Genomic DNA, 12,381 nt, shown 5'->3' with positions numbered 1-12,381 from the left:
ATTAGGTTATTATGTTATTTAAGGCATGAAGAATAGGATGCAACATTGTAAGGATTCGATCAGAATATTACACATACTTTGCTTCAGATAATGTAGAAGCCTTGAAATCCACTATTTTTCAGTGCAGTTCCTGGAAATTTCAGTTGTCATGATTACAACTGTAAGATATGTGATTTTAAAATAGCAGCTTATATGTTCTAACTTCTACTAAAAGTGAAATAATATTTTTTGTTAAATTTGTATTAATGGTTAAACAATGAGCTACTTTGAATATACTACTATGTAACACTTTTGTGTAAAGATGTGTTTAAATTTGTCATAATGTGCTTGAAAGTCAAGGTGGGTAGTATTGGCAAAAACTTTTTCAATTTGTTGTGTGTTATTATTATTTATTTATTTTAGGGGGGGGATGGTCGGTGGTGCATTTTGTAAATGCACTGGGAGCTGGAAGGGAAGTGCAAAGAGCACCACCACATTAATCTCATAAACTTTATTACAAAATTGCAGTGGTCTTGTTTTTATTGGTTATTTAAAAAACCCAAACTCTGGGAATGGAATTGCCCCTAAAATGTTATTAGTACTTGGGCAACAGGGTAATATAACTGACATTCTGGATGTCTATAGTATAGTCATTTGGCTTAACCACTGGCTAATTCATCTAAAAGCAATAAAACAACTTTGTGATATAGACTTGGGAATTTGCATTGAATCTCAGAAACAATACCAAGTTTATTTTGCTATTCTCTGGCTACCCACTCTGCATCACACAGCACAAATGATTTATAATTTCCGTCTGTTCCACTCACCTGGCCTACTTCTTGCCTGATTTAGTTCTTGTGGTATTTTTGGTGCTCATTGAAAAAGGAGCTCATATCATTTTGAGGGGATGCTTGGAATAGTTTCTTGATTGATTTGTGGGGGTATATATATCCTATACCACATATATGATGGGCTGGCTGGCTGGAGTGTGGATAAGAATGATGTGTGCTCTCTTGGGGATCTAGTCTGTATTGTCTGGCATTGCTACACATTTGGGGAAGCATTTGAGGTTAAAGCTTTCACTTCTTCTGAAAGATTTAACTTTTTCAAACTTATACTATATTTTACCCCAAAAAATATGCTTAGATATAAGGTAGGTCTGTAGAAATGTATGAACGTGCTCAACATGCTTTGATGATAGTTCTTATGATGTCCATTTAATAGAATAATCAGAAGGACCCAGATGACAAAATTCTTTGATTTCTGCAGATTTCTAACTATACATGTCGTTAAACATCAATGATATATCATGGACTTTGTTGTAGATTTTTCTCAATTTCTTGCTTGCAACTTTGTAGAAGCTCCCTCAGCAGTTTTTTTGCAAAACCATTCGATACAAGTACACATATATCTCATTTTCGACTCTAGCAGTGGGCCTTTAAAGTTGTTAATAACTTGTTACAGAGGATTCTCTATCTTGATTTTTTGAGAATACAAGATAATTTATTCCTCCCCTCCGACCTTCCAACCCCTCGGTGATCAGGTACCAACCCCAAAGAAAGACAAGATTTACTTCTACTTGATTCCATCATCATTAAAAGTACTTCAGAATTCCTCATCCCACCTTCTCTTGTTTCCATTTTTCATCTACAATGGAAGTGGTGGTGGAGGCGTGGTGATGACCAGGTCAGATTATTATGCGATTACTAGGCAGGTAGAAGCACATACGTGCAATATTGAACAAATGGGTGTAGGTTTTATACCTTATGTGGCTTTTCTTTTCTATTATTAAAGCTCTTGGTATTCCAGATATATGTATCCAAATAGATTCTTAGCTGTATCATTACAAAATGTGTGTTGTGCTTATTTCTGAAAATCTTTAAAAAATGAAACTTTCACATGTTTTGTGAATTGTCAAGAGTTTCAAAAGTTGATGCATTGAAATGATTGGATGTTTACATTGAATTTTTTTGCAATTTGTGAAAGTTTATCACTGTCGTTATAGTCACTAAAATATATGAAACGTTCTGAATTTGCAGTAGCATTTCTAAGGGATAATACATAATCCCTGAGATCATAAAGACAAAATTTCCCATACCCAAATTTTGTTTTGTCTCTGTAAGAAATGGATACTAAAGTAATGATTTCATGAAATGCTTCCTCCATTTAAAATACCTCACATTGTCGTCCATTTATACCATATCCAAAATGACAGTATCCCAGTTATACCTCTTAGTGGCATTCCATCATGCAAAGTAGTGTATGTTTCATGTAACCACTTACATATCTAGCATACCTGACATGTTCCTTACATGTTATTATGCCTGGGGAATGTATGAGCAATGTAGACATGATTTATGAGATAGATTTTCAACCTGACAACTTTGTTTGTGTCACTGATGTGCATTTTTAGCTGACTGGAATGGAATAGTTTTTCTCCAACTTGGTCTTGTTTATGTTTCAAAATATGTTAATTTTTTTTAACTACGGGTACACGTTTACAGACAAAGAAGGTATGGGGTTGTCTATTTTGTGATGAATTTGTCAATGGGATTTTTTTCTAAGTATTAGGATTAGTTTATCAAAATGTTAACGTAATGTTCCTTTTTCAATAACACTTCTCTTTGATTACTGTGTATGGAAAAAAATGTTGATGAAAGATAGGTACATGGAATATAGTACCAGTATTTGACTTTTAAAGAAATTTTTTATCAATTTTTTTAAGGGGGGGGGGGGATTTATCTAGATGTATACATTGATGTACATTATAATGGAAAAGCTCATGTTTAAAAAGTATATTTCAGTAAATTTCCTTCAAGGATTATTTTTTTTTAAAGATATAAGATATCACAAATGATTTGGTCTTTCAGTAAGAAATCATGTTCAATGTCATGCCAAGAAGATGCTCATGCTCAAAATGTTCATATTTGGACAAAAAAAGTGCATTAGAGGGCCACCCTGCTTGCTAGCAATCCCCTAACATATGTTTTGAGTTGTCCCATTGCACACCAGCATGCAGTATTCTCATGAACACATACCAATACAAGCCCTGACAATCGTTTCAGCAGAGACTGCAAGATTTCAAATCCCCCCCCCCCCCTCCCCCGACCTTTTTTCATTTTTTCCTTCATTATGAGTTGTTCTTGATCACCTTAACATCGGTTTGTGAAAGCCGCAACATTGCGAAATCGTTCTCGTCACCGATAAGCACGGCCATCCCTCCCCTGTTACAAGTTTATTCAATTATCACCCTCATTGGTCAGCTGTCACTAGCAATTCTATATTGGATTGAGCTCAAGTCAGAGTCTGGGACTGGAGTTGCTCTAAAATGAAATACTCTACCTCTTTCTTCATCTCGCATTTCTGTATTTACTTTATGTTTGGTTGATCAAGGACTAAAAGGGCACTAAGTTATAGTTATTATAGTTTGTAAATATGATACTGAATGTATTATTATCTAAGTATTGCCAATTTTGTAAAGCGCTTAGAAACATTGTATTAAGCGTTATAGAAGTACAATGTATTATTATTATTATTATTAAGTTGGTGCACCTTTCACACTTGATTTTTATTTTAATGGCATTATAGGGCAACCATGCAATTATAGGCCTAGCATTTTATTCAGATCTGATATCCTTTTCAACTATTTGATGAAAATGAGACAAAATCCCATTCTGAATGCAAATTATTGCTCGACTTTGGGAGGATTTTCATATTCAATCATATATGATGGGGGGGGGGGGTCTAAGATTGATTACATGTACATGTAGGTGTGTTTAAGAGGGTGTGTATGATGGGGAAGGATTTCTTCCAAGTTTCCCCAGTTTTCTCACTTGTTAGAATTGACTAACATGTCAAAATTATTTGTTGTTCAGTACAAGATTAATGAAGCCAATGTGATTTAGGGAAACCATGTCAAAGTTATTTGCTTTTCCTTTCACAGTGAAGTGAATGAAAATGATAGCTAATAACTGGTAAGAACGTGTAAGTCTCATCATACCATGGTAAATAGCAATTGAAAGAAATCTACAACAGAAGTGATCAGTTATGTGACGCATGTATAACAGAGGAGATGGTACATTTAAGATACAGAAAACATATATTTGTGAGATGGAGTAGAAGCTAGACAGCTATTGGAATATGAAGAAAAAGCATGTTGAAAGGTTGATAGGAAAGAATCGGTGAAGGAGGAAAGGAAGAAAAGAATAAGAAAAAAAGTGAAATAGGAAGGAAAGAAAGGAGAATTAGAATCCAGGGGCACTTTCCCCAAACAAGAGAGAGCAGCGATAGGCTAGGCGATCAGTTTCTCCAATCACTGCTATGACCCATGAAGGTCAGTACACAATAGCATCTCACTCCTTGGAGATGATTAGGTTTCCACTAGGGACACATTACCTTCGTAAGATCTTCCCCTCCAAGTCATAAGTCTGTCTGGTCTCCAAACATGGAGAGAGCAGATTTAAGGGAACCATTTCAATGTGCAAGAGCTTGTCAAAGAAAAGAAGTGTGATTGTTATGTGTGAAGGTGTGACAAAGAAGCCTGTAGATGCTCAATGTTTCATTGCAAGATTATGTGTTATACATGTGAGCTCCTTCATGTCAAAAAGTCAGTATTATCTACTTCTTGTTGTGTAGAAAGTTTAACAGTTTGTTGCTATTCAGATAGTCTTCAAAGTCTTCTCACTCTACTCCCTCTTCCCCATCTGCCCTCCCCCCCCCTCTCTATCTCTTCCCCCTTTCTCTTTAAACACCCTCTAGTATGACTTCACTTTTGATCGCCATTTTGTTAGAATATATACATTTTCCCCAATTATGTACTTTTTTCTCTTTTTTTGCCTTATTGCGGTATGACTTTTCCCATTGCACTGCATGAATTATACCTTTTAAAGACTGTCAACTAAATATTGTAGATATTAGAATATGAGAATATATTGTTTTGTTTTTGCATTTGATTCTCAAAATATCACAATGTATATTTGTTTTCTTTCATCATTTCCTAAAATTATGATCTTTTTTGTTATTGTTAATTCTTTCACAGCTGCAAGGCATTTTTCCGAGAGTAGTCAACAGGCCATCCAAGAGGCTCTCGGGAGACTGGCCAAGCGACAAGCTGCACGTCAGTACTCTTCATCCAGTGTCCAGAACCAGAACCTACTCACCCAGCAGTATGTTGAACAACACTTTGGACTGACCAACCCTCCCCAGGGGCCTGTTCAGGCTACCCCTGTAACTGGGTATGGATCTAACCCAGTCTTGACCAGCACCCTTGGTAGGAGTAGCGCCCGATCACGCTCTAGTAGTGTCGGCCATGTTCGAAGCCCCAGTCAGAACTCTATAACAGCCGTTGCAGTGGATGCACAAGCGGGAAGTACAGTGCCACAGAGAAGCGCAAGTAACAGTCGCGTGAGCAGCGCTGTCCTCAACGAGAAGGGACGCGGTGGAGCGAGTCAGGAGCAAACGGGCCACATACGCCGATCCAGTCACGGCGGTGTTGTCTTAAATAGAACTCACAGCTTCACGACGGATACAAGTTCTAAAGATAGCTCAGAGCTCAATGGACCGACAAATGCCTCAAAAACAACCAGCAGCCACAGTTTGGCCAACGGATTGTCGGACGACGCCTACAGTGCCCAGATCAAAGCCCTGCAAAACCTCACTGTTTCCAATCGGACTCCCTACCCAAATGCAGCCGGTGCGTTACAGCATCAACAGGAAGGGAATAACAGCGTGCCAATAGGGGGCGGTAGACAGATGAGCGGTGGTGCATCTCGGCCGATGAGCCTTCAGGAGCAGCAGCAGATGGCTTATGAGTTGTCCCAACAAAGCAAGGCCAAGCATCAAGAGAAGGTGAGAGCTGAGTCAAGGTTGGGAGTGGGTGATGAATGTTGAAGCGTTGTGGAGGGGGGAGAGAGAGAGAAAAATAGATATCATAACATTAGCATCCTTGCCAGCTTTAACCCAAAGTCTCCTTCGCTCAATTAGAGGACAGAAAATTTTGAGTCATCTAGCGTTGGGACCCAGATGGCATGTTTTTCTACAATTATAGATAATTGTGTTTACCCAAGTAAACACCAGTGTGAAAGTCCTTTGCAAGAGACCCATGTGGGCAGGCTTTGGGTGTATTGAGTGATATTGAATTAAGGTAATAGGAACATATATTAGCTGGTTGTTGATGATTTGTGCCACAATCTCAACTTTTGAAAAGGATTGCAGTAAAAAATAACCCCTCATTTCTGCTTATTAACATTGGTGTAGTTTAACATCTTAAGTAGATAGTCAGAATTTTTTTGATTTTCTCATATTACACAACACCATCAAAAGTACCTATTTCATTTCAAGTAACAAAGGCTCTTAATATGGAGTGGTTATCACTTCTATTTTATGATAAAGACTATGAAAGAACCTTATCCAGTATAGTTTACTACTACTACTTCTACCACTACTAGTGATAAACCAATTGATATACATAAGATGTAGATGGATGCTCAAGTGTTGCAGATCTTGGCACATGTTTAATACATCAAGAGTGCAACTGTGAGCAGATAGATAGTGGAGTATCTGCAGGCTATTTATCAGGTCATTTGCATAGATGCCTCCCCAAGGTCGACTGGTTGCTCAATGGCCTATTAATCATCACCCCTCTGGAGAATGAAGCTGGCCAGATTCATCCCATCCCCTGTAAGAGAGGCCTGGCTGGTTGTGAAACTTATTGATAACAGATTAGGAGCCCTTAGGGGGAGAGATGACTCGCTGGTAGATGACTAGTGAAGCTGGTAGAGAGGAAGGTGGGGGGGGGGGGGGAAGCAAAAGTTACAGTGTCTTCATAATTTGTCTGGTAGAACATGAAATGTGTACACAAACTACCACCAAGAAAGAAGATGGCAACTAATGTTACTTTAGTATAAATCTGAATACATGCAAATGTTTAGCTCGTATCTTTTGTTGCAATAGATTTTTGTGTGTGTTAATTATGCAATAATAAGACACTTATGATAAACATTGTATTTGGTGTTGATAGTGATGATGACGATGATGTTTGTTGTGATAATATGGACTTAATGAAATTATTGTGATAGGATGCTGATGGTACTGGTGGTAGTGATGAAGATAGTGTGACAGTGAAAATGTGTGAATTGTATATACATGCTCTGAGAGCTAAGTAGTTTTGGTCAATTTGGTTACAATATATTCTGTAATCAAATGCAAAGCAAGGACATTTTTTCATGGAGGAATAGAAAGAATGTAATTTGAACCTTAAAAAAGTTCTATCAAACTGAACAAACGAAATGTCAGAGGAGATTCAAATATTGACTTCATGGCTGTAGAGTGAGATGGAACCTGGCCATAATCACAGTGCATCTCTAGGCTTGCATGTACATACTCTGAGAATTTGAAGACAGAATAGGTACCTCAGATCTACATTATGAGAACATCCGTGTACAACATGAACATTACTTGATTAGCTACATCATAACCCAATTTGATTTCTAGGAAACAGACCTGCACAACACATCAAGACATTTCCAAGAAATCTGCTCATCCCATATGGTGTCTGGTATCACATAGCAGAATGATATTAATTATACAGTTCCTGAGACACAGTGTCACTTCTGTGTTGATGCATTTTTAAATGCGATCACTTCAAAAGATGCTCAACTTTTGTACCACATTCAAGATCATGAGATGCATTTCATGTGTTGAGTGAGAGCAAAAGGGGCATTGGCCCATATTCTGTAATAATGTCTTTATGGCTGTCAATAGATGATACGAAGATTGTGGAGATTTAAAGACCTAAGTTATAAGCCAGAAGGGTATTAACTCATATTTAAACAGATTTAAAAGCTCTCTGGCTCTCAATGAACAATATAAAGATTTAAAGACCTTGGCTGACCATCTACTTGTGTGGGTTGAAGACACCTTGTTCCAAGAATGGTTTTCAGCTTATAATCATTCATTGTGGGTGGTATGAACTAGTTCAGCAGAGAACTTGAATTTGCTCGGCCCAAGATTTAATTTAACACCACAGTCTTTTGTCTCCAGTGATATACCCCCAAGAAATTGAAGTTAGAGAATGAGGAACTTCTAAACGATATACTTGTAAGATGTATTTTTTAGTTTTGCAGTGTTGGCACATTTTTATCTTTTATTTTATCTTTTCTACCCCCTTTCCTCCCATTTACTTCTGTAAACCTATCATTGTACTTTATATTTAGACATTCTTGAATAGGTTCATCTAATTGGTAGAGTTGATAAGAACAAATTTTGTGATTACATAATTAAAATTTGTATTTAAAAAATGTTTAACCAGACATGGTATAACACGAATGATAGGAATTGAAAGAAAATGTATCATAATCATTCTTATGTAGGCTCGTTTCAAATAGAAATAGGCATCCTATAATTTTATTAGAATTATCTTCCTTTTTTAAAAACAAAGATGTGGATTACTGTGTACAAAGCAGGGATCACCCTCACATCTTTCATATCTGCACTTCCAAAGTTTATCCTGGATATCGGGAAATTTATTGATCAAGATCGAGGTGTCTGAGGCGACTTTATCAAGAAGTGCAAGAGGATAGGATCAAATTAAAGCCAGTTTTGATTCTCTTGAGTTCACAAGACAGTGCTTTCAAGGAATCCTGACAGTGAATATCTGGGAAAAGACAATTGAATCATCTGAAATGGGGGCACAGAAAGAAAATTTTACTTTTTATGTGGCAAGCTGTAAATGTTCACGTTCGATTGTAATTGGTAACCCTTGTGTTCAGAAATGTATTTTTTATTATTATTGAAAATTGTGTTTGCTGAACAAGATATTTCAAGATTGTATTACCAACTTTCCATTTTTTTTTGTTCTTAAAGGTAGAATATGCCTGAATTATGCATCATCCAACACAAATGAAGGTTAAAGGTAATACAAAGTTTTGGGAAATTTGAAAATTGGGTAGAAAGCGATCCTTTACAATTTTGATATATTTGGATGCCCCTGTAGATGTATTATAAGCACAAGAAAAATTAGCCCCTAAAACACTTCTCCTTTCGAGAAAAATTTACTGGTGCTCCCAGTAAATTTTGATAAATTTCAATTAGTGCCTACAGCCGTACAATGGTAGCTGTGACCATGAAAATCTCAGAATATGTAGTTGTGGTATATAATTTACAAAAGGGAATAGCTAATTGGTCGATTTTAGTCAAGAAAAATTGTTTTATAGCTTAATTAATATCTTGACCTTGAGAGGGAGCTATACAACATAAAAAGTTTATTATTTACAATTTCATTACTTTAGACTCAATTTCAACCGCAACAACTTTTAGACTCAATTTCAATCGCAACAACGAGTCAAATGTATTAGGATCGCATACACTTCTAATATGTTCATTTGAACCAAATTCATGACCCCATCCCAAAACTTTGTATTACCTTTAAATTTAGATGGAAGGATAATTGCTATAGAAATAACCCGTATAGTTATCTGCAAACACAGTTGATTTTTGTATTATTGTTACATTAACATTTGATTGTGCCCCAAATTGTGATTAATTATCTGATATAAAATATCAGTCATGATTAATAGGGACTATTAAACCAGAAAAGAGTAAATATCTATGCTTTCTGTGCACTTTTTACCCTAAATTCAGCCTACCATTTCAGAAAAGTTGTTGGACCCAGTGTATATTGCTTCCTTTAATAGGAGTGCTCTCTGCATGAATTTATAATGAGGTAGAAATTAAATTATACACTGTACCTTCTTACTTTGGAGCCACTTTAATCCTTTTTTTTTCTGTTTGATGTCTTGATAATAAAATCATAGGCAAAAATGAGACTTCACGATTCTGAGAGTATTGGAGCATTATAAAGATAATAATAATAATAATAGTGGGTTCTTGTATAGTGCTCATGTCAGTCAGATTTGACCCTCCTGGCGCTCCCTTTAAAGATCCTTTAGGCATGTTATCTATTGACTGGCTGGGTGTGAAATTGGAAAAGACATTTCAAAAATTAGAGCGGAATCAAAGGTAGTTACAGTTTTGTTTGACAAAAGTAATTTGACCTTTAGCCAGTTTATTATTGCACACTTCCTCTGAGAAATTGATTTAGGGAAGAAAACGGTTTAGAATTTTACTCATGATTTGCGAAATGCCCTCTGGGAGAGGAGGGGGTCAGAATGAAAAGGTCTAAGATTCCATGTAATATACACATATTAAAGGTAAAGTATGGTACAAGCAAATGCCATGAGGTTTACAAGATTCAAATGCTGTACAGCTTGTTACCAGTTACAATCACATGATACACACATGTGAAATGTTGTTAAAATATTCTAGGTAACATATATATAAATAAGAAGATGATTTTGAAGTGGATTGCTTTTTAAACTAGGCAAACAAATTTATGAACGCTGTTATCAATTTCTGCACTATGCTATTTCTAGAGGATCAAGGGCTCACAGAAATCTCAATCAGGCATCCTTTCACAGGTTCACTTACTAAGTTAGAAGAATATGCAGCTTTTGCTGAATAAAAGGCATTACAATCCTGCAGTTTGGGTAAACATTCTTTTTACCGATACTGTGATGAACGTTTCTTGCAAAAATGTTTACATTAAAACTTGCCAGCAATTGCATCATTCTAAATTCATAAAAATATGGTTATTAACAGGTTTAATTTCGCTGCTCAACACATGATACCTTATCATTCTAGCTAGCGGGATGGAATTTTTCAATTTCTCCATTCTTCTCCCAATCGACACCTCTGTAATTGTTCTATTTGCGTTTCTAGTCTTACAGCCAAACTTAACAAACCTTTAGACGGCACATTCTAGAACATTCTGGTATGAGTTACCATGACTTTCCTTTCAAAGATCTGTTTCGTGATGGAATGTTCCTCTGTTACGACTGGCAGATAAAGCATCACATAACAAAATGGGTTTGTTATGAACATTGTTCTGTCTGAAACAGTCATGAATTCCCTTAAGACTTGAACACACCCTGTAATTTTTCTTCTTCAATATTGTATTCAGTATTTTATAAGAGGATTTTCTACTTTACTGCACAATATGATTGACATATGAATCAAATACTGTACCCACTACAAACAGTAGAGCAGTAGAACGCATTTTAAAAGACAGTATAATCATTGAAATTTTGGTAGATTATATGAGATCATCCAGATAACTTAAATTTCTACTTTATTGCTATCGTCATATCATCTGCAAAGAGCCAGAGACATGTTAATTCAAATGATCTTAGTTTGTAAATTATGCTTAGTTCATATTTTCCCCTATACTCTTTACATCACATACTGATCCAAATGGCATGGTTATTGACAAAAATGCTTCATATGAATAATTTTTTCGACAGTTTGAACGGGCCTGAAGTCAATTCCGCTTAAAGCTTGACAAATTTAGTTAGAGCAATGTGTGGTCTTTGGTTGGGACGCATGCCCTTCATAGGCACTTTTGATCAGTTATATGACAACCTCCTGAACTTATGTTACTCCGGTAACATAGCAGTTCCGGAAATATGTTTTTAATCCCCAGGAGCACTATTTTGCCTCTACCAATATACTCACCCCGATTGGTAGGGTCAGTTCTTGGATCAATGTACTTTGTTACAAATTTGAACCCCTTGGATTTTTGATTGGGTCTGGGATTAAAGGAGCAGCTTACTGTGGGAGAGGATTTTTTTCTTCTTCAAATCTGCAGAAGCAGAAGGGCTGTGAATATATTTGCTTTAGGATACTTTATACTTTTATTATAGGGATAGTTCTATTTGCCCAATAGCTCAAGTATGCAAGCTACACATGTATTAATTGAATAATATATGCAGGATCATTGCCAAAAAGAGGAAGGGATGGGATCTCAAAACGAGTAGCAGAATTCTGGCTGCAGTTGGTGCAACATCTGAAAAACTTGTGAGGCTTCATAAATATCTGTTGTTGTACATTTTTTTCTTTAATATCCGTATTAATTGTAATAGAATACCAATCTCTTCAATGTCATACTATTTGATTGATAGGTGGAGGAAAACTTGTTAAAACCAGTTTACATATAAATGGTTTTGATGTACCTGAAGGCTTTGCTAGCTAAGCAGTATTATCTGTGATTGAATTTTTATGAGTGTTTGCTGATTTTAAGAGTGTATGAAAAACATTTTACAGACATATCTCTGAATATTCAAAGTGGAGGTTACCTGCATCACTTCATCATCTCTCTGTGACCTTAGTGTGTGGGCTCAATGTCATCTGAGCTAAACGTCAAACAGCTTTGATTACTACAGTGATTAAACATGATCATACACAGCCCATTGGCTTCTTCTTCTTCTTCTTCTTTGTATACCAGGGCCAAGTAATGATGAATTACTTGGTCTTGATTGCAGTTGCCATGCGTGGGTGGAAATGTTTCCG

At 36.3% G+C, this 12,381-nt stretch overlaps 1 protein-coding gene across 1 annotated transcript in view; it reads left to right on the top strand.

Moving 5' to 3' along the window:
* LOC115919072 (tubulin polyglutamylase TTLL5-like) overlaps nucleotides 1-6,184 on the top strand; it is a 51,129-nt gene extending 44,945 nt beyond the window's left edge. The window contains exon 30 of the mRNA XM_030998966.1: nucleotides 5,018-6,184. Coding sequence (XP_030854826.1) covers nucleotides 5,018-5,868 — 851 coding nt within the window. The 3' untranslated portion in view covers nucleotides 5,869-6,184. The remainder of the gene's footprint in view (nucleotides 1-5,017) is intronic.
* Nucleotides 6,185-12,381: the final 6,197 nt, after the last annotated feature.

This window comes from Strongylocentrotus purpuratus, unplaced genomic scaffold, assembly GCF_000002235.5.
Source record: "Strongylocentrotus purpuratus isolate Spur 01 unplaced genomic scaffold, Spur_5.0 spur5_scaffold_5, whole genome shotgun sequence".
Classification (NCBI taxonomy): Eukaryota; Metazoa; Echinodermata; class Echinoidea; order Camarodonta; family Strongylocentrotidae; genus Strongylocentrotus; species Strongylocentrotus purpuratus.
Note: the sequence above shows the minus strand (reverse complement) of the source record. Positions and strands in the feature narration are given on the sequence as shown.